Source organism: Polypterus senegalus, chromosome 4 (genome assembly GCF_016835505.1).
Source record: "Polypterus senegalus isolate Bchr_013 chromosome 4, ASM1683550v1, whole genome shotgun sequence".
NCBI lineage: Eukaryota > Metazoa > Chordata > Cladistia > Polypteriformes > Polypteridae > Polypterus > Polypterus senegalus.
In genome coordinates, this window is record NC_053157.1 from 221,767,861 (window position 1) to 221,791,718 (window position 23,858).

A 23,858-nucleotide genomic window follows, 5' to 3' on the forward strand; every position below is an offset into this window, starting at 1 on the left:
TTGTAAATTTGTACTGCCTTGAAGGTGGAACACCGCTAGAAGCTCTAATTTCTAATTAAATAGCTGGTGGGTTCCTGCCTTCTCCTTTAGTCTGCTCCCTCTTGTATCCATCACAACGTTCCAACAGGAAGGCAGAGAAATACTTCTGGGTCCATGGGCTCCTGCCATTCGATAGGCGAAACATGGCCACAGTCTGTAGGTTGCTTAGAACCAGCAGTCCCAAAGAGCCAATTAAGTAGACTTCTAAAGAAGGAAAAAAAAAAGAACAAAACTCAAGTAAATATTTTACCTTAAAGCTTAGCCAGTGACACTGCTGAATATGAGATCTGATTCTATAAGTCCTGCACGCCACCCCAGTCTACACTTCTGCTTCCTTATTCTTCTGTAACCTGTTTCATTTCCTGTTTTTCAACCCATTATTGGTGCTGACCTTAGTCGAAAAGTTGTTGTTCTTTCTCCAGTCATATGTCCTTGGTGTCAGTCTGGTGTAGTTTAAACTTTTGAGTTAGTGCAGCATGTGACTTTAAAGCATGTCAGCAATTTAAATTAAAAAAAATTTTGCAACAGCGACATTTACAGAAATCTAGATTATCCACTGAAAGTAGGTGTAAAACCACCAATGAAGCTCAGCTTATTCAGACCTGGCCAGTACTGGAATGGGAGACCATTTGGGAAAAGCTTGGGTTGCTGCAGAACGAGGTGTTGGTGAGGCCAGCAGGGTATGTGCTTACCCTGTGGTTGGATCTCAGTGACACTGATGCCGTCCTTTGTATGAATCATAAAACCGAGGTCCTGACTCTCTGTGGTCATTAAAGATCCCTGGGCATCTTTCGAAAACAGTAGGGTTTACCCAGATGTCCTGACTAACTTGCTCACCACAACCCTGTCGATTATGGCCCCCTTATCACTCACTTTCTCTAATTTGCTATCTCTCTCATCCCTGCCACCTTACAGCTAAGTTGTGGCGAGTATACTGGAGCAGTAATGGCTGCCTTCACATCATCCAGGTGGGTGCTACACATTGGTGGTGGTTGAAGTGGCTCCCCACTCACTGAAGTGCTTTGAATAGTGAGAAAAGTGCTATGTAAATATAATGAATTGTTCTTTAGCCTGTGCCTAGTGCATGCCCAGCTGGGGACCATCTTTGTCTATAAGACTTTACCTGCCAGATTTCCGTCTATGTCAAGTTAATGTCTGTCTTTATATTTGATAGCATGGTGGGTATTGCTGCTTCCTCGCAGCGCGTGAGGATTAAGTCACTATCTGTGTTATGGACTTATATTCTTCCTGCATTTTGTGCCGGTTTCTTCATTTACCCCAAACGTCTCAGATAGCAGGTTTAGTGCATTGGCTACAATTATGAGCACATGAGTGGGCCTCACAGTGGACTGGTATATGGTCGAGGGATTTCTGTTTGTTTTTCTTTGTCTGTCTGCAGTGCAGAATCCTTCAACTCTGTATTTGAGTAAGTGAGTTTCTATAATGAATGAATGAGTATTATTAGCCAGTTCATGTAGCATAGCTGACCTGAATATTCTCAGCCATCTTGGACATACTTGGGGGTCTCTTTTTTTATATACTGCCCAGTGTGTTCAATAAAATGTCTGCCTCCAAAGCCACTGGGACCAAGATTCCCACTCTCAATCTCAGAGCCATTACTTGAACTTAAGAACAATTGTCTTTCTTGTTACAAGCTTGATTATTTGTGTCTTCCAGAAATCCGAAGAGGCTCATCCGTGATCCACAAGGTATTTTGTGGTGTGGACCATTGATAGACAGTTGAGCCTGCCGGTAAGGTGGTAGTGATAGGTCATAAAGTCCTGAGACCAACATGTCAGGAGGTAGCTGTGTCCCAAGTATTGTGTGGTATACTGGAACAAAAAAAAAGGAAACAAAGTACAGAACCCCCAAATTTGTAAAACAACCCTATACCACATTATACTAAACTCAGTACTTTACTGTAAGTTAACCTCCTTGGTGTTATTTGATTTGAACTTGAGGTGATATGTAATGATCTGACTTACAGCGTTAAGCTAGAATAACTCTTGGAACGGTATTTTGCTGCCTTCTAGTGAATGAAATAACATCATGATTCAAAAAGTAATTCATATTTCTAACCATTCTGCCACTTTATGGTAACTCATCAATATTCATAAGTTAGGCACAATGGCAAATGAAGAGTTGTAAAGCCAGTTTTAGAAAAAAACTGAAACTGAACCATTGCTCAATTTGAGTGATAGTGATGACGATGTGAACTGGTCATCAGATGTTAACACATACAGCATAACTGACACCTGGACGGTAGATTCCGACCTGCAAATTTCACTGTTGTTTGTGTTTTGGTGTCAACTTTATACTACTGCTGACAATTGTGCACATTCTCATTGCCCATTTACGGGTGACACCAGTCTACAGATGTCTATCTGATCATGATTATCTGGACTATTTACGATTTACGGCAGACTGGTGAAGAAAATCGTTTTTGAAACACACCTGTATGCTGAGCAGTGTCGGAAAAGTCACAGTAAGCCATTGGCTTGTTGCAGATGCTGCAGGTGGCGTGTGTGGTTTTCATTCTCCTGAAACTGTAGGGCATACTGGGTAAATTAGTCCAGAAATGGTATTGGTCCTCAAACTGGTTGTTGCAGATACCCATTTTTAGCAAAGTAACTAGTGAATGTCATTTTTCACTCATTATGAAATACTAGCATTTCAATGATAACAATGACTATGATGAAGCCATTCACTCAGCACCAAAACTGTAAAAACTGTGGAATGTGTAACAAACAATCAGCAAAAATACAAAGAAGTTGTATGTTGCTGATTATGACATAAGTATTGATGAAAGTGTTAGGGTTTCAAGTGAAGGATATGGAGGATGCAGTACATTGCATCCAAATGAGCTTGATGTGGTGTCAAGTTGTACATGCTGTGCGTGAAGCAAGCTCTGGGTATATCTGGAACTCGATACTTCACGCCAGTAATAGAATGGCAAGTAAAGTCAACACAACAATACATCAGCTGTGTGATTACGGGCAGACCCTTTGGTCGACCAAGGTTACTTTATAACAATGGAGAAATTCTCCACTTCACTTGAACTACTTGAGATTTTACTTTAAAGGAAAAATGATGCATATGGCACTGACCAAACCATCGTGATATGCCTGGTGACTCTGGTTGCATGAATGCATCAGACTTCAGAGTGGTGCAGTAGCTGTGTGGTAAAAAGGCAAAATGATTGTGATGAAGTGGAAGGACAAAAAACAAAGATGTCGGCCTCCTAAGTTCTGTTCACAATGCAGCAGCTATCGGTGTTCATATCAAGGGAAATGTGGAAGTCACTGTTGCTGTGCTGTGGTAGGCTACAGTAACAGAATGAACAGAAATGAACATGAGCTCTCGTGTGCGATCAACAGTAAAAAATATTAGAAAAAGACTTTTAACATCTACTTGGACAGTGACAATGTACGTTGGTGACTGTTTCACAATATATCATGTGAAGCATGCGTACTAAAACTATCAGTGCAGCAGTGGACACTAGACATGCCTTTAATATTCTACTAATGCTGACATTTTGCAACTTACATGTTTCTGTTACAAATAATATTTTTTGTTTTTTAGAAAAAAGTTCAACTCTTTTGCCACTTTTCACCGATGGTAAGCGTAATGCTAAGGAGGCTACTGGTTACGTACCTGCTTTGTGCTGTGAACTACTGAATGTCACGCCTTCTCTTTGAAACAATATTTGCATGATCAAAACACCATGGGGGTCTCCCAATAATACAATATGCATATATAATCGCTCTGGAAATTCTGAGGGGGAACAGCTCCTCATTACAATATGCATATATCATTACTCTCGTAATTCATAGGGAGGCAGTACCTCCCACTCCATGTTCTATTAGGTGTTTATTAGTATGCTGAAAACTCCAAAGGGGGATCGTGTGCCAGTTGTGTTGACCCTGACACAGCACGGTGTGTTGGAGCTGTGTGGTGTGCATACGTGCAGGTTGGAAGGTTGTTACTAGTTTCGTATTATGTTGGTGCCAGAACTGAGGTGCAAGAGCTGGTATCGGTACAACAATCAAAATTTTTATAACTAACACTTGGAGTCTGGCCATGTCTAGCCTCATTCTCTTAGATCTTCAGCATAGCAACAACTAATCTGTGGTCAAAATTACAGGCTGTTTTTAATGAGTTTGTGTGAGGAACCCGCAGACTTGGGCTCAACTGCCGATCCTAATGTGATGTGGGAGACATTCTGTAACAAGACCCCAACGGTTTCTGACAGTTGTGTTGGTGTTGCCGATATTCCCAGAAGGAGGTAATTTAATCTCGCAGGGCACCCTGGATATCATCGAGAGGAATCGCTGTGCACGGCTTTATGGCAACTCCAGTCTGTACTGGAAACTGAGGTAAACGGACGTGTGGGCTCTGGGGGCAGAGGAGGTGTTTGTTAGAAGATCCACGTCCTCCTTACAGAGGAAATGAAACATTACACCCATCTGAATCTATTCCTCAGAGAGTCGCAGTCAGGATGGGTGATGCAACGATACTTAAAGATGATGCTGCAATTATGATCCGCTACTTTGAGCAGCTGTTTAAGCTGACACTCCAACCAAAACGTTGGACATCTCTGGGCCCACGGTTTTTGAGGCTGATCCTCCAATTAGCTGTGAACCACCCAACCTCGCTGAGATTACACAGGTGGTGAACCAGCTGAGGGTAGGGAAACTGTAGTGGCCGGTGTGAACGTCTCGTGGCTGGTGGTAAGGCTGTCCTCCTGGCATTACAAGCAATCTTTAATTCCATTTGTTAGATGGGCATCATCCCAATTGACTGGAAAACAGGACCTGTCATCCCTATCTGGAAAGGGATGGGTGATCGCCTGGATTGTGGCAACTACAGAGGATAGCACTGCTTTCAGTGCTGGGTAAGGTCTTTGCTAGGGTCATCCTCAATAGGATCCATGATCACGTGCTCAACTACCAGCGACCGGAGCGGTCTGGTTATATACCTAAGGAGTCTACCATTGACCGTATCCTGGCACTGTGGGCTCTCATTGAGCGCAGACATGGATATCGGCAGAATTTATTTGCAGCCTCTGTTGAATTTCATAAAGTGTTCAACTCAGTTGATTGAGCTTCGCTGTGGGACATCAACCCCCATAAGTTGCTGGATGTAATAACTGGCCTGTACTCTAGTAATGTGATTGCTGTGCAGTGTGGAGGCAGAACTTCTGTGTTTTTCCCAGTTGATTCTGGGGTTCGTAAAGGGTTTGTTTTGCTCCTACTCTGTTCTATGCATGCGTGGACTGTGGGTTCGGAAAAGTCGTGGGGTCCAGTGGCTGTGGGGCATCTGTGAAGAAAGATTCACTGATCTTGACTATGCTGATGATTCTGTGATCTTTATAGAGTCAATGGAGGCTCTGATCATTGCTCTTGAGAGACTGAGTGAGGAGTCTGAGTTTCTGGACTTGTGAGAGTCCTGATAAAAAACTAAGATCCAGGTCTTTAATATCCTCTTGGGCACGGCCATCAGCAGTGTGTCTGTCTGCAGAGAGAGTGTTGCCTTGTTGAGAGGTTTACTTACCTCGGAGGTGACATTCATGTCTCTGGTGACTCTTCCTATAAAGTCAGTAGACAGATTGGGAGAGCATGGGGGACACGAGGTCGCTGAAAAGGGGTATGTGGCGCTTCCGATATCTATCCAAAAGGACGAAGGTCCAAGTCTTTAGAGTCCTGGTACTTCCGGTTTTGCTATATGGTTGCAAGACGTTGACACTATCCAGTGACTCGAGACGAAAACTGGATTCATTACCTGCATTGTGAGGGGGCCTCAGTTATGACACTACATCCATATGGCACAATTCCTTGAGGTTGATCTGGCTGGTATCCTCATTGTTGAGGACCCAAGTGGCTGGACCAGGGCAAGTGGACACCCACGTAACACCTGGCTGCGGTGGATAGATGATCATTTTCGGGGAGTGGGACTGGCCCGCGTGTCTGCCTGGGGAGTGGCCAAGTGGGATCCCGAGCTGCTTTGTTGTGTGGCGAGTGCAGTAATGCACTGTACCCGTGTAAGCTCCCTGACCTGACCTTATCCAACACTAGTCCTGAGTAAACAAATCAGCTTTCCTATCACCAGGTCAGCTCACCAATCAGAGGCAATGGCCCCATAAAAGGTGGGAAGAGGGTGAACACCATCAGGATGAAGATGAAGTATCCGATAAAGGTGGTGGCCTTGTAGGTGAGGCGCTGTTTGTTAGAAGGTGGGAGGAGGAAGCCCATCACATCCAGCAGCATCAGCAGGGCACTCGGCACAATGAGGTTAACTATATAGAAAAGAGCCCGTCTTCTGACAGTAACCTGGAAACCAGAAAACATACAGAATGAATCTCTGTCATGTGATAGGCACCAGTGAGTGTTTCTAGAGAGTACAGTGAAGGTGGAAACGGTTAGAAAGTTTAAGTGAAATGGACCAGAAGAGTGGAATGTGCCTTAAAATTAAGAATCTCACTGCACTCTGTACACATGACATGCCATAAACCTATAAAGAAAGAACTGATCTTGAAGAGAATGATAGGTGGTCTTATTGCCTTATTCGTCAAACAGGCAAATAAACACATCAACAGAAAAGTCCTCCAACTGACCTGCACCCGGATGGCAGAGCATCTCTCGAAGTGTACATCGACTTCCTGGATTGACAGAAGCTCCCATTCTCCCTTCAGTGATGAGATGGCCTGCCGACTGTTGGATACTTTGAGCTGGTTACCTATTTTCACTTGTACTTGGCTATCTGAGAAGAAAGGAGTCATTAGTGTGGAGCGAGCCAACCAGGCTTTAAAGCTAGTCAGGGCCTCGGCCACAGGTCCTGGTTAGCCCTTGTGTTTGGAGAACCAGTGCTGTTATCATGAAGCTTCACTCCCTTTCTTTGAATATGAGTCTTAACAACATAAGAAATTAGACAAATGAGAGGAGTTGTGGTATTGTATGAGGAAGTCAGGAGTGGCAGAGAAGTACGTAAGAGTTGTACAGGATATGTACGAGGGAAGTGTGACTGTGGTGAGGTCTATGATAGGAGTGATGGATGCATTCAAGGTGGAGGTGGTATTACATCAGGGATCGGCTCTGAGCCCTTTCTTATTTGCAATGGTGATGGACAGGTTGACAGACGAGATTAGACAGGAGTCCCCGTGGACTATGATGTTTGCTGATGACATTGTGATATGTAGTGAGAGTAGGGAGGGAGTTGAGGAGGCCCTGGAGAGGTGGAGATATGCTCTAGAGAGGAGAGGAATGAAGGTCAGTAGGAACAAGACAGAATACATGTGTGTAAATGAGAGGGAGGTCAGTGGAATGGTGAGAATGCAGGGAGTAGAGTTGGCGAAGGTGGATGAGTTTAAATACTTGGTATCAACAGTAGAGAGCAATGGGGAATGTGGTAGAGAAGTGAAAAAGAGAGTGCAAGCAGGATAGAATGTGTGGAAAAGAGTGTCAGGAGTAATTTGTGGGAGCAAGAGTGAATGAGAAGGTCTACAGGATGGTAGTGAGACCAGCTATGTTATATGGGCTGGGGACGGTGGCACTGACCAGAAAGCAGGAGACGGAGCTGGAGGTGGCAGAGTTCAAGATGCTAAGATTTGCATTGGGTGAGACGAGGATGGACAGGATTAGAAATGAGGAGATTAGAGGGTCAGCTCAAGTTGAACGGTTGGGAGACAAAGTCAGAGAGGCGAGATTGCATTGGTTTGAACATGTGCAGAGGAGAGATGCTGAGTATATTGGGAGAAGGATGATAAGGATAGAGCTGCCAGGCAAGAGGAAAACATTTTTATGTTTTGTTAGTCAGAAAATGTAATATAGAAGGTGGCACATGATAGTGTAGCCCTGTGTATCGTAAGAAGCTCCGTCCTGGTCGTGGTTATAGCAGCATCATTTGTAGTCAGGTGAAGGTAGCAGGAAGTCACTGTTCATGTTGCAATGAGAAGTCCAGCAAAATGATACCTAACTGAACAGATTACAGTATGCAAGCTTTTGAGGCAATTCAGGCAGCTTGTAATCACGTATTATTATTATATTAAACTGCTCAAAAAAATTAAAGGAACACTTTGAAAACACATCAGATCTCAATGGGAAAAAGAAATCCTCCTGGATATCTATACTGATATAGACTGGGTAATGTGTTAGGAACGAAAGGATGCCACATCGTTTGATGGAAATGAAAATGATCAACCTACAGAGCCCTGAATTCAAAGACGCCCAAAAAATGAGTGAGAGTGAAAAAATTATGTGGCAGGCTAGTCCATTTTGCCAAAATGTAATTGCAGCAACTCAAAATTATGCAGCACTTTGTATGGCCCCTGTGTTCTTGTATACATGCCTGACAACATCGGTGCATGCTTCTAATGAGATGACAGATGGTGTTGTGGGGGATTTCCTCCCAGATCTGGACCAGGGCATCACTGAGCTCCTGGACAGTCTGAGGTGCAACCTGGTGGCATTGGATGGACCAAAACATAATGTCCCAGAGGTGTTCTATTGGATTTAGGTCAGGAAAGTGTGGTGGCCAGTCAATGGTATCAATTCCTTCATCCTCCAGGAACTGCCTGCATACTCTCACCACATGAGGCCAGGAATTGTCGTGCACCAGGAGCCACTGTACCAGCATAGGGTCTGACAATGGGTCCAAGGATTTCATCCTGATACCTAATGGCAGCCAAGGTGCCTTTGTCAAGCCTGTAGCGGTCTGTGTGACCCTCCATGGATATGCCTCCCCAGACAATCATTAACCCACCACCAAACTGCTCATGCTGAATGATGTTACAGGCAGCATAATGTTCTCCATGGCTTCTCCAGACCCTTTCACTTCTGTCACGTGCTCAGGGTGAACCTGCTCTCATCTGTAAAAGCACAGGGCACCAGTGGTGCATCTGCCAATTCTGGTATTCTATGGCGAATGCCAATCGAGCTGCATGCTGCTGGGCAGTGAGCTCAGGGCCCATTAGAGGACATGGGGCCCTTGGGTCACCCTCATGAAGTCTTTCTGGTTGTTTGGTCAGAGACATTCACACCAGTGGCCTGCTGGAGGTCATTTTGTAGGGCTCTGGCAGTGCTCATCCTGTTCCTCCTTGCCCAAAGGAGCAGATACTGGTCCTGCTGATGGGTTATGGACCTTCTATGGCCCTCTCCAGCTCTCCTAGAGTAACTGCTTGTCTCCTAGAATCTCCTCCATGCCCTTGAGACTGTGCAGGGAGACACAGCAAACCTTCTGGCAATGACACGTATTGATGTGCCATCCTGGAGAAGTTGGACTACCTGTGCAACCTCTGTAGGGTCCAGGTATCGCCTCATGCTACCAGTAGTGACACTGACTGTAGCCAAATGCAAAACTAGTGAAGAAACAGTCAGAAAAGATGAGGAGGGAAAAATGTCAGTGGCCTCCACCTGTTAAACCATTCCTGTTTTGGGGGTCATCTCATTGTTGCCCCTCTAGTGCATCTGTTGTTAATTTCATTAACACCACAGCAGCTGAAACTGATTAACAACCCCCTCTGCTACTTAACTGACCAGATTAATATCCCATAAGTTTCATTGACTTTATGCTATACTCTGATTAAAAATTGTTCCTTTAATTCTTTTGAGCAGTATATATTGCATATTGTAATTTGCATAAATAAAAGGTATCATTTTACTTGATGTCTCATTGTATCCATAATAGCTAACATGGTACAACACCCTACCGCTACAGCTGTTCACGTTGTAAATTGTTGGTAGTTGACTAGAGTGCCGAGCAGAGCGAACACGGAAGAGTTAGGACAGGATTTCCTATCCATGGCTAACCAAGTAGTTGTAGGTCTGTGGACTCCTGCGAATTTTAATTATTTTAGTGTACCGTGTCTGCTGCCTTCTTAATTTTAAGGTTAAGTGGATTATCGATATCCACATACTGTAATGTGGTGTTCGTGTACTATGGAAGTTTTCAGAGTTCCAATTCATTATTTTTACATAAATGTCCAATCATAATTTTAAGAGAAATGCAAGGTTTCTGTTGGTTTTCTACTTGGATCGCACAAAATCCAATTGAAGATAAACTCTCATTTATTTCTGAATATAAAAAGCAAGCTAAATGCATTAAACACAACATGCGACTACTAAATCCTTCTCATAAGGTTTCGATTTTCAGACCGCCCATTGTATATTCAAGCCTCTCATTTTTCCTTCCTACATGTAATACTTTCATTTACTGACTCGAAATTTCATCAGCCACAAATCTGCCCAGGTCCCTAATGATTCAGTGGATTTGAGATTATCTGGCAATCCTCCTAATCTTGGTATCATCTGCAAATTTAACCAGCTTGTTACTTACACGAGGTCTGTCCAGAAAAAGTCCAGCCATCTCATATATATATTTCTTTTCTGGTTCGTCCTGCTTCCTTTTCAAAACCGGTTCCCCAACCCCCCGACACAGCCCACACGGCATTTCTCGATTCCTATTCTTCCTCTTCCAAACCCTTTCCCCATGATGCCTGCGGCCTCCCATACACCTCCATGCAGCTTTTCTCGATTCCTATTCCTCCTTCAGACTACCGCGTTCCCCGCTCCTCTCTCATGACCCCATTAGTTTCATGTCACCGCCCTATATCTAGCCTGACCGCGTGACCTTTCACTTCAGCCATGTGTGCACCTGGGAGTCTTTTCCGTAGCCTGGTTTCGTTCCTTGCTATTGGTTTCGCTCCTTGCTATTTACGTTATACTGCGATGGTTGTTTCCTAAGCCTTTGTTATAAAATGAACAACAGTATCTTCTCTGTCGACCGCTTTTTGTACAACGTCATCTGTATTACAGGATCCGGTAACTGCCTGTTCCTATCAGTGGGTTATTTCATGACACAAACGGTTGACGAAGGCAATGCACTCTTGCTACGACATAGGGCAGTAGATTTTGTTGCATCACATTGGGACAGATTTGGAGACGTTCTTCCTGTTGTTCTTTCCAACGCAAGACGAGTTATCACAAGAAGTCACAAGTACTATCAATACATGGCAGCATCTGGAGTTTATGGTGGTGAAGCTCAAATTCAAGCTCTTTGTCATTTACTTCAAACACGACCCCAACATCCCGCCTTGCATTACATTTGCAAAGATTTGCGTTAATCTACAACAACCAGTCTTCAGCCACGGTCAGTTGTACGTGGCTTTTTCTAAGGTTAGATCTTTCGACTCATTATCTGTCATCTCCAGCAAAACACTTATTCACAACTGCGTCTTTCAAGAAGTATTTCTTTCTTCTTGATTTCTGAATTCCATTCTCACCGTTTTCCGTTTCTATTCTTACACCGCCATATGCTACGGCGGGCGTCGGCTAGTTGGTAATATAACAAGAACGCTTTGTGCGTCAGCCGAGGAGAGTGGACTGGAATGTGCATGTGTGAAAAATGGCAACTTCAGTGGACCAGTCAGTGGGGGCGCTGTACGCCGTTGAGTGACCATGTGTACTGTGCGGCTGTCGCATTCAAAATGATGGAGCAAGTAGAACAATGAATCTTCTTCAATTTTTCATATTGCATGGCTGGATACTTTCCAGACAGACTTTGTATTCCCATCCAAATCATTTCTATATATTAGTAATTGCAATGGCCCCAGCACTGCCCCCTACTGGACACCATTCTTAACATCAGCCAATTCAGATTTGGTTCCACACACCATCACCCTCTGCTTCCTTTGTCTGAGCCAATTCTGCACCCACCTACACACCACACCCTGAACTCCAACTTCTTTTAGTTTTATGCCCACCGTCTCATGTGGTACCTTAAAAATGCTTTCTGAAAGTCCAGATAAATAATATCACATGATCCACTTTGATCGTATCCTTTTGTTCCATCCTCATTGATTGCAAAACATCCAACTGGAATGCTTGTATTTCCTGTCTTTCTGAATGCTGCAGGACACCATATTTGCCTGGCCTCCATTAAATTCCTGGTTTTCAGCTCATCTCTCCTGTTTCTTTTTGTGAAAGCTGACACTTTGATCTTCTCTGTCCTAAGCACTGCATGACTGCTATAGTTTTACAAGCCACTTCAAGGCACTTTGAGAACAAGTCCAGCATCCTGCCCTGGATGGCCTACAGGAGCACTGTGACTTCATTACCTTAATGCTTAGAACAGCAGTACCTACAAAATTGTTTTCTTGAGATCAGCTACTCTTTGATTGAGTCACTTGTTGCTGAACCTCCTCTTATTTCAGTCGGTATCTATTCAAGTAGGAGCATTGCTACTTTTATGACATACCACCCTGGACACCTCCCATCATTTCTTCTATGTTGCCTTTAATTTATCCTCTTACTTATTTCCATTATTTATTACAACCCCCCAGGTACCTTTAACTTTGTAAAGCTGATGATTTTAGGCTCCCATCCCACAATTAATCCATCTCAGAACATTTGTACTTTCCACCTGTAGTGAACACGGTTCAATCCACTGATCTGGGCTTTATGACAGCACAGCCAAAATGAAGCTCCTCCACAATAACAGACACATGGAAGACTATTTGGAATTGCAAAAAGGCACCTAAAGGTCTCTCAATCTGTGAGAAACAAGATTCTCTGGTCTGATGAAACCAACACTAGTATCATGTCTGGAGGAAAGCTGGGACTGCTCATCAGTTGTGCAGTACCACCCCAACGGTGAAGCACAATGGTTGCAGAATCAGGCTGTGGAGTTGGGACTGGGAGACTAGACAGGAGTGAGGGAAAGCTGAAGGGAGCAAAATACAGAAATATCCTTCATGAAAACCTAATCCAGAGTGTTCTGAACCTCACACTGGGTTAAGGTGTGCCCACCAACAGGGCAAGGATCCTAAACATAAAGCAAAGACAACACAGAAGTTTCTTGGGAACAACTCTAGGAACATCCCTGAATGGCCCAGCTAGAGTCCATACTTGGAACGTAATAAAAGATCTACAGAGAGACCTGAAAGTAGCCGTCCCTCAACCATCTCCATCCAACTAGAATTAGTTTAAGAGGATCACAGCTGGGAAGAATGACAGAGAGTCTCTAAATCCAGATGTGCAAAGCTTGTTGCCTCCAGGCTGCCAAAGGTAAGAACTGAGTAAAATATCTGAATACTTGTGTGAAACGTCCATTTTTGTATTTGTAATTAAATTCCAAATACAGTGGAACCTTGGTTCATAATTCATTCCAAAACTTTGGTCGTAAACCAATTTGGTCGTGAACCGAAGCAATTTCCACCATAGGATTGTATGCAAATACAATTAATCCGTTCCAGACCATACGAACTGTATGTAAATATATATTTTTTTTAGTTTTAAGCACAAATATAGTTAATTATACCATAGAATGCAACTAAATGTAAAAACATTGAATAACACTGAGAAAACCTTGAATAACAGAGAAAACTAACACTGCAATAGTTCGCCCTATAGTGCTAGGAACCGCTCGCTAAAAACACTTTTTTTTTTTTTTTTTTATGAATTTTAAGCATAGGGAAAAAAATGAACATTTGAAAAATCCGTAATTTAATAAACCACCAAGAAAAGTAACATTGGAACAATACACGCTACGAACCGATCGCTGTAAACAGAACTGAAAACTAAAACAAGCCTTTTCTGCCTTATGTGTCCAGCTTTCCCTCCCTCTCTCACTTGCTCTCTTGTTCGCTCTCTCTCTCTTTTGTGTGTGCGTGTGTCTCTCTCGCGCGCACCTCTGTGTGTGTGTCGCTCTTTATCTCTCTCTCTCTTGCTCGCTCGCTCGCTACACAGGAAATGCACAGGGAGAGACTGAACATGTAAAAACCGAAAGGGAAACTGGCTTGTTCGTATACCGAGTGTGTGGTCGTGAACCGAGGCAAAAGTTTGGTGAACTTTTTGGTCGTAAACCGAGTTGTATGTGTACCGAGACGTTTGTGAACCGAGGTTGCACTGTATGCAGTTTTTGCTTTGTCATTCTGGGATGTTTGTTGAGGGAAAAAAAAATAACTTCAATGATTTTAGCACGAGGCTGCAACTTATTGAATTGTTGAAAAAAAAAAAAACATACACGAGTCGGAATGCTTTATTATTTATGTTCAAAGACCTTGCTATACAAATGAGGAATTCCACAAAATGGCAGCTCCTCTGGCATATTGAGGAGAAAGTTCTGCATTCATTTGGAAGGATGTCCTGACTGGAAAAGCAGGGAGGTCATCAGTGGAAGGGAAAAGATTGAGAAGGAGGCAGAGACTTGGTGGTAAGAAGTGCTGGGTCTGAGGACCAACAGTTAAAAATGTAGATGGAGGATCAAGATGGTCAACCTCCAACAGCTGGCAAGTGGTTTCAAGTAAAAAAGGAGAAGGAGAATAATAATTAAAGGTGGCTTTATATACAGTAGCACCTTTCAAGCAATGCTCAACATCCTTAATTTAAAACAAGAAGAAAGATGATATAGGAAGTAAAAACATGAAATATGAAAGAGCAGTAAACTGTACTCCAAATGTAACAAGCAAATGAATGAAGAAGGCTATTGCACATCTAGGGGCCATCAGCACGGGTCCCGACCTTGTCACCTTAACCTAAGAACAGCCAACAAAGCCTGAGCTGATGGAGGCCAGTGGAGCTACACCATGTAGAACCTTGTATGTTACTTGTAAAATCTTAAAACTGATGGGAGCCAATTATCTACATGCTGAAGTGTATACACAGTAATTGATTAAAATCAAATTTCATTTCTATTTGATGTGAGCAGCCGTCACCATGAGAATCTAAAATATTCTCCAACCTTTTGAGTAGCTCTGTGGCCGCCATGAAAGGAGCGGCCATTTACTCACTGTTGTGAGCGAGGACTCCAAACGTCAGATTGCAGGTCTGGGCGTCCAGAGGGAAATTGTAGAAGTTGAGGGGACACATAGAGGAGAGCAGCTGCATTCTGAGGAGTTCCACTTGGCCGTCGTGAGACACATAGACAAACTTTCCCGGGGAGAACTTGTCCTCCTCTGCTCTGTCAAGACACATCGGCTCTGTTACTGGAAATGACAAGAGAGAGGCCAAGAAAAAGAGAGAGAAAGATCCCCCCTGTCCCATCCCATGAGTTATGGAAGTCTTTCCGCTCAACTGGTTTTGAGGCTCATTGACATCAAGAAGTGCCCCGCTTCATATTGGTGTTAAGTCTAAAGTGGACTGCCATTGAGCTCTGAAAGAAACAACATGCCAGTGAGGAGCTCTTCACTATCAGCGATCTGTGCCCGAGAGTGTAGGCAGACCACTAAGATACTGTAAGACAAAGTGGGCAGTGCCCATTCTGCTAGGCTTTAGTGGCACACCAGGCCTTTTAAGACAGATTTAACAGACATCCACCTCTACCAAATCCCCACTTACCTTGCAAACTAAGCATCTGAACTGCAGTTTACACCAGTCTTAGTCCTGGACTTCATCTGATATCAAAGGTGTAGTTGAACAGACACACACAGAATCCCCTTCAGACCAGAAGACACCAAATAGACACCCAAGTCCAAACAAAGACAACTGTGATGAACAAAATGTGGGGCTTTCTCCAAAATGACCTCTTGCACTCTCTAAAACCTATAAGCTGATGACCTGCTCTCTCTTTCAGGGTGGCGTGCCAGGATGAACAGCAAGCCGTTCCGAAGGCTGAGAAGCAGCCATCACTTCAAGAAGGGAATTTCAGCATCTGCACTCTTGTGCCAGAAAGAGTTAACGCTTCTCCCTATGAAGTTGCAGATGCCGCAGTTATACCCTTTGCTGCGTCAACTTCGACAGGAGACCTCACTGCAACGCAAGAAGAATCCTCAGGAGCAACATCGGTCACCATCTTTAAAGGCTGTTTCTCTGTGCCAGGATAAATTAGGACTCCCAATACCAGTAAGCTCTGTGTTCCATGTTTATCTGTCTAGTGTGTCTGCATCTAGCCTTCTACGTCAACATGTCAACTGTATATGCAGTTATTATATTTCTGTTATCCTTGTGCTTATCAAGAAATTGCATCATTCTGTTTCTTAAAATAATAATAATACATTTTACTTATATAGCACCTTTCCCATGCTTTTAACAAGTGAAGGGACGCTGGCACACGCATGTTACTTCCGCCCCTCCCTGTTAACAACACTTTTTGTAAAACTTTTTTAAAATGAGTGGGCTTCAGTTATCTAGTCTAATGGCCAGAGACCCCCAAAAACTAAGAAAGGGCAGGTAAACAGAATAAGAACCTTACCAAATTGCAGACGGCAGTACTAATAATTATTAGCTTAAGTTAATTCCCTTCTTCTTCCTACATTGTTCTGGTGTCCCCCCCCATACACGTGCCCGGTTAAGGCTGAAAGTGACTTTTCAAGGTAATTGTTGTCACAGACGGCTGGGGTCCTTGTCCAACCGGGACGCCTCTTCTCTGTGAGCACCGGGGGAGCAAGCGTGGGCAGAACAGTACCTCCCCTGGGATGTTAGATGGCAGCCCCTTTGGATTGCAGTGGTGCCTCAGATTCCCACAGGGCTTCCTGGGATTTGGAGTTATCTCCAGGCCTGTTGAGATTCGGGAGTTCTGTAACAGCTGCTGAGCCCTCTTGGGCGAGTTTTCCGCCACACCCAGAAGTGCTGCTGGAAGTAGGTCACATCTGGAGCACTTCTAGTGACGTTTTAAAAGGAGCCAGCAGTCACCACTCCGAGAGCCAGAATCGGGAGAAGGGAGACAAAGCTTGTCAGGAGGAGTGGAGGAGAAAATTAAGGAATTGTGCGTGTGCTTGTGTTCGGGACTGTGTTGTGGTATCATGGGAACGGGGATGACATTCTCCACGAGCGAAAAGAAATTAAAAACAGTTTGTATTTTTGTAAGTGTCGGGTTAAGCGCTGGTATAGCGCCATCAACAGACAGAAAAGTTCAAACAGACTCGAAAATGCAGAGTGAGAGAAACAGGGGAAGTGAACTTCAGAAGTGCCTTGTGAACAACCAAAGTAGGATAGCGAGAGTGTGGACATGTTCAGTGTAGGGTTAGTGGGGGCATTAAAGCAAGCAGCCTGACAGCGGAACAGTCAGAAACTCACAAAACTCTGAAACGTAACACAAAAGCACAGCCATAAAGACAAAAGCTCAGTGTTCTAGAAATAGGGAAGGCCTGTTTAAACGTCAAACTGTCACCGAGGACTGAGATGTGACTAATCACAATATGGCATGCTTGCAAGACACAGTTATTGAAAAGTCACAGTTGGAAAAAGAAAATGAAAGATTTCAGGACAAGTTCTGAGTTAAATCATCCTCTGTGGTGTCCAAAATGAGCTGAGCTTCAAATGAAGTTGGCCACATTTATGGTGCAGCTCAGCGAACTTTACCAAAGCCATTATTTCCAGCCAATTTTCTGCATTCTCGTTTGCCCTTGTTTGTCGAATTATTTAGTGGCAATTCAGTCGATTTAGGAGAACTTTTTTTCCTCAGCATCCCATAATGCTTTGCGAAGCCAGCACAACATCCTCCAGAGCTGTAACAGCCAACACTGGAGGGGGTATATAATGCTGGTCATTTGCATTTCAGCCTCTGTGGTAGAACAGATAAGTAAATACTGCATGTTCTCGCAGTTTTATTTTTATGAAACATATACAGCATGAACGATGAGTTTTCTCTGCTTGTCACCAAATGTGCAGGTTGATCTTGGAGTTCTCCGTTAGTATAAGAGAAGGAGGCATGCATAATTAGCCACGTGGATATAAAAAAACAAACCTTAAAGGAGCCTGACAAACACAAACAGGAGACTCTATGAAATAATAATAATAATAATAATAATAACCAAAGATTTATTACTATTTACAAGACGTTTCTGTTTTTTTGATCGAAGAAAAAGTGCAAAGTATCCGCATAAGACAGTTTGGAGAGCCTTCGACGCAACTTCAAAAATCAGAATGAGCCAGTGGCTTCAACCATGACACGCCACTTTGAATTTTAAAAGACAAAGGTATTTGTTCTGACTTTTGATTACAATTCTGGCATTTCTGCTTTGTCTTAACGAAATCTATAATTGAGCGTTCTTTCTTCTTTGAACTCACGGAAGACACAGTGGTGGGCACTTCTGCCACATAGCTCAGGTCACCTTTTTGGCCACAATAATCGGTCCAGTATAGCAAGCAGACGTTTCTTTAAAGATGACTACGCCATTTTAATCCAGTCAAATCGAGTTCAGTTAGTCCTCCTCCATCGCCTATATTCACAAACACTTCCACGATTTCTCCAAACTCGAGTTGAAGTGAACGCCGTGGAGTTCACTCATCACTACTCGGCAGCAGTCTAGGCTTTGTCTGAGCAGCACACACTGCATGAAGAAACTGATGAAATGGTATTTTGGGGAATAAGATCGTTTTCTCCTCTTTTATTGAAAGGCAACGTATTCTTTGTCGACCCCGAGTGAAAGACCTCAAAACACCAGTCCGTGGGGAACGACCACAGCAGGCGGCAGTACAGCTCAAGTACACACCTCATTTTAAGGAGACAAACGAGCAAACACATTCTCACTCTGTCATTATGGGTTACTGAGGGTCAACGGATGGGCAAACATGGCACATTGATCTATCAAAGCTACAACCCAATAAAGGGTATGTGTCTGGAAGGCGGGGTTAAATCATCAGGAGGACAGACTTAGATGCAGCCTTCTGTGGAGTGAAGCATTGTGGGTAGCAGGAAAAAAAAAAGAAAATCGTGCTTGTTTTCGGAGACTGTTTAAAGTATCAGCTTCTAAGGCAAATGGTTACAGAGTTCCTTAGGCATGATGTGCATCAAATGAAGCAACAGCACACACACGGACATCTACTGTATATCTTCATATTAAAGTTGGCATCTGAAATCTACTTTCCACGTGTTTCAGTCGACACGCTGCTGCGAATGCCAACCAGACCTGCACAGCCAGGCGGAAGCCCTTTAGTCTGAAGACTTTCTCAGTTCATCGTATGCAGTGACAACTGATAGAGCTACACGTCACTGAGAGCATTTTTTCATGTCATATATGCTGTTCTGGGAATGAAATTCTAAAGACGGCCGGTGGTGCATGTTGAGCCTTGTCACTCAGGTGGTCGCTGCCATGTGAACTTTTTAAATTGCAGTCAAATGTAACATTCTGAAACTGGCCAAAGCCAGTTCAAGGTTATGGTGGGTGGGCTGAGCCTCTTCCAGCAGCATTAGATGCAAGGCAGGAAGCGACCCTGGATGGGCCCCAGGTGCCGTGGTAAAATAAAGACGGCTCGGTCAGTTAGTATTCCGGCTGTACGTGTGGTGCCTTGTCTTCGTTCTCATTCCAGTCTCAGAATGCCTGTCATGGTTGGATACCCTCATTGCCCTCCCTCAGAACTGAAAAGTGAACTATCACCTGTGCTCAAGGCTGCCTGCTTTGTGTTTTTTGATTGATGGGACTGACATGTCCTTTTGGTTCTTTTTACATTCCTTTGCTATGTAAAGCACTTTGAGCTACTGTTTGTATGAAAATGTGCTATATAAATAAATGTTGTTGTTGTTTGCTGTGGAATCTTTCAGTTGGGGAGCTTACTACGCAAAAAACAAAAATTCAGCATTTTTCCTTGCAGGCATTTGGGTAAAGTTCACCAAAGTCAGTCAGCAACAGTGTGGGTGAATGATGTAGACCATGGATGGGCTCGTAGTTGCGATTGTGTGACCCTAAGGGAGGCCATATACATGCAGGCAAGAGTGTGGGCACCCCAAGGGTAAAAATGCATATTCCAATGGGCCCCCAAATTGATACACAGGCCACATTCACTGCTTTTTTTCTGAACAGTCAAGTTCTTCTGATCAAAAGGAGTTGCATTATGAAAATGGGCAGAAGTGTGAAGCAATTCCTTTGAATGAGGGTGCACAAACTTTTGCACACAGGTGTGATTAACTGAAAAATTCCTCCTTCTGCTTTTTACCCAAGTATAGGAGAAAACTGAAGTGCAAGTAACTTCATTCTACACTTCTCATGCTGTCCTTTAGCTTTGGGGGGCACACCCAGGAGGGGACAATAGATTAGCCTGACCAGTCTGGTAGACGTCAATGGTTGAACTGGAGGACAGCAGACATATCCGCAGGTACTGCAATAAAGGACAAGCTGTTACTTACTTCTCAAAGATGGTGATGTCGGGCACCCAGATGCTCTCTACAGGCACAGAGAAGCTATGGACTCCTTGGAATTGGGCAGGGTGCCAGTGCAGGTACTCGTCACGCCAGCGCTGCTCAGAGACATAAAGGGCACAGCGATGTTATAATAGATATGAAGGGCCAATGTGAGATGACAAAAAAATGCTACCTGGAAAGAGACACTGGATATGACAGTTCCACCAAAAGAGTAGACCTAGAAAACGAGGAGAGGAAATTTGGCAGCAAGATGGTGGGGAACCTGCACAAGGGGACAGGGGAAGAAAACATGGAGACAATAAGTATGGAGGAGCTAAGAAGACGTGGTGCTCACAAGTAATGGAGACAAGAGGCAGCCAAGAGCCAATATATGAGTGGACGCAGCAGTAACAGACAGTAGACATGATGGTACAGTAATAAGAGGAGGGCTAGGTTATGGTTAGGGGTAGGGAAAGGGCAAGACACATAGGAAGAGAAGAACTGGACCTGGGAATACAAGTGGTGAAAGAGAGTATGGAGGAGCTAAGAAGACGTGGTGCTCACAAGTAATGGAGACAAGAGGCAGCCAAGAGCCAATATATGAGTGAACACAGCAGACTGTGGACATGATGGTACAGCGATAAGTATAGGGCAAGGTTAGGGGTAGGGTAGGGAAAGGGCAACACACACAGGAAGAGAATAATTGGACCTCGGAATACAAGTGGAGAAGCAGAGTATGGAGGTGCTAAGAACAGAGCAAGTAGACCAGAGGCAGCAACAACATATGAGTGAACATGGCAGGGGAAGACAACAGACATGGAAGTCTAGAAGGAAGACAGGAAGACATAAGCAGCGCATCAGCAGACACGACTTAGGAGAGTGAACATCAGAGAAGAAGACATAGCCACAGAAGAAGATGTGAGACAGGACCTGCAGTAGCCATGACAGACATCTTTGATCACAGGGACAGGGAATGATAAAAGGAATTGGAGAAGAGAAAAACAGTAATGGTGGGCAGGAAGGGACAGCAACATTACCAACCAATTGGCACCATTTGATGGAAATGACTTGGTGACCATAACTGAGAGGCTTACCTGCCTGACCTCAATGAACAGAACCACCTTCTCCTGCTTTTCCACCTACAAAACAGAGGAAGAGCTCCTTAGACATTTCACCTTGCCAGATGCATCCCTCCTAAGTGTCTCTGTCTTGGTGAGAGAGTGAGTGTGATGCCTCAACAGGTGAGATGTGGACACACTGCTGAGTAAAAGGGAAGTGAAACTGATAAAAAAAATCCAAACCGCCATTCCCGTAAGTATCCTTTTCAAGTACAATCAGGTTATCAGCGAGGCATGTGATCATTTATGCAAATTACAGGTGTATATGCAAATGAGGACAAAGCAGGCCAGGGAAGTGAGGCGTGAGGACTTGATGCTGCAGTGACTGAACAGCTACACAGAGTCAGCAGGTTCAAGTAGCACTGCTGACCCTGCTGAAGTATTCAAGGCAAGGCCCTAAATAAAATTAGGGGATTTTGGTATATAATTAGAAAACATCGTTTTTCATTATTATTATTGGATGACACCTTCTGCCCCAGCGTTTTAGTCTCAACTCTCAAGAGGCACTAAATCAATAACATCATTAAGTTACACGGAGGCAGCGACACGTTTCTTTCTGGCCTGCAATATACTAAGGGCATTAGAAATGGAGGAATGGAGCCCTCATTGTCAAGGGACATGAGGTGACCTAGACTGCCTAGCCTGAAACGAGCCACCATGAGCATGTATGTTAGTGCTAAACTAGTCCCACATCTTGGGGCCATTGGTCAGTTCTCCAATCCACTGCTGCAACTAAGAGGAATACAAGAGGGTCAAAGAGGAATGAAATTAGCCAGTTCACAACAGACTGGTGGCATGTGCCCCTAAAGAGGACTGTTGGCTTCTATGACAATGTGGGTCTTCAGCAGTGGCATGTGCTCCCAGCTGCTTTGGCCCTTTGCCCAGCTCACCCAGGGTCTGACACAAGCCCTATGCCACACTTTCTCATTGTACCGTGAGCCATCCCAAGGCCAGGGTCCATATCTGAACCTTGCTGGCTGCCCCCCCAATTAGGGTTGATGAGCTTTAGTGACCATGTATGAAGCTCTCTCTAACTGCTGTGTCTGCACACCCTTCCTCCTCCATGCTTGCAGCAATTGTTTTATGGCTGGTTTCTCGAAGTATTCCCACCCACCCGGACAGTCCGCTGCCACCTGAAGAGCATCTCCCTGTCAGCTCTAGACTTGGTGCTGGAGACAGTGGAATGGGATTAGCTATTTTGCATCAAGCAGGAACCCTTGTTTTTGAGATTACCACAAACTCCATCTGCCAAGGACATTCAAAAAGTGTAAGGTGATCTGGTCTGCCAAGCTTGAAGTTACCCATCTTGCTAATGCTCAAGGGGGTTCCACCAGCATCAGCATTAGCACTGGGTTGTTTTCTGGTTCTCCATCCCATTTCTGCCACCAATGTAATGACCCAGTGGGTGCTGGAGACAGAGGAGTGGGATTAGCTACTTGACACCAAGCAGGTGGCTCTAAAAAGGACCTTTGGCTTTTCCACTGGCAACTTCACTACACCGTTTTGGTGGTTTTACAATTGCAGGGGCTGCTTTGTGCCTTCATTTGCTCATACGTGCTGGTCAGAGGGGTCAAAGGTAACATGTATCCCCTCCAGCTCTGGGAGCCAAACCAAGGCCAGGGTCAAGATATGAGGCTTGCTGACCACCATGCATCTTAGCTGAGGGGCTTTAGCAGTCAGGAGATGCGTATGAAGTGCTCCCTAAGTGCCATGTCTGCACCCACACCCCTTAAAATGCTTGTATAGCTGGCTTCTCCATGTAATCCCACCCATCCAGATTGTCCATGTCAGAATGAAATTCTGGATGAGACTGCTCAGTCTGGAATTAAAGAGACATTCAAAGCTGTGCCAGGCCAGATGGCATTTAGTGTGAGGTGCACAGCAGGCCACCCACCCCCACCAGGTTGTACTCACCACATCCAGGACGGCCTGCACGGTCAAGTCGAGGGTCACCACGCTGGCTCGTCTCCAGTCACGTACTGGACGTACCCCTTTGGTGTATCCTTTAAGGATGGACCTTAACTGCTGCTGGAGAGAAGGTGGTCCGGACTGAGCATGGAAGGTGAAGGATGAGCCCACAAGTCCAAATGCACTCCACCCAGTGTGGTGAGTGGTGGAGGAACATCCATTAACTGACAGCAGAAATGGCAAAAGCAGCAGCAGAAGGGTGTTGGACATCTTATGACACCAAGAGCCTACAACCCAAAAGCAACCCACAGAGTGGTCCCGTTGCTGAGCACAGCCCCTCAGGGCTCCACTGTATGAAGAGCAGCAGCTGCTAGAGTGCTGATCAGCCTCCCATCATGCAAATCTGGCAACGTGGGAGCGATGGGATTGGGACTAGAGCCAGATCCTGTCCTGCCAGTTTGTTATTGCCATCATCAGTCAGAGTCTTTGTGGAATTTGCATGTTCTCCCATTTTCCTACAACATCTCAAAAACAGGCTGGTATGCCTCACTAGAATTGACCTGATGCTGATGTGTGGGTGAACATGTCCTGTTGATGGACTGGCACATCCAGGATGATTGGCATCTCACTCAGTGGACTGTCACACTGCATTCGCGTCTAGCAAACACTGAGATGGCGGCTCTGCTCTCCAGCAACACAGATGTGCCATCTGACTCACTCTGGGGTTGACTGAAATGAGGACCT

At 44.5% G+C, this 23,858-nt stretch overlaps 1 protein-coding gene across 1 annotated transcript; it reads right to left on the minus strand.

The window, feature by feature from the left end:
- Nucleotides 1-36: 36 nt before the first annotated feature.
- LOC120528030 (5-hydroxytryptamine receptor 3A-like) lies at nt 37-23,418 on the minus strand. The gene is made up of 7 exons (XM_039751996.1): nt 23,121-23,418; nt 21,183-21,227; nt 20,095-20,204; nt 14,822-14,991; nt 6,653-6,798; nt 6,158-6,368; nt 37-243 (listed from the first exon to the last, which is right to left on the minus strand). Exons 1-7 carry the CDS (start codon nt 23,382-23,384, stop codon nt 56-58), a joined length of 1,134 nt encoding a protein of 377 aa, XP_039607930.1. The 5' UTR covers nt 23,385-23,418; the 3' UTR covers nt 37-55.
- Between the last annotated feature and the right edge of the window lie 440 nt (nt 23,419-23,858).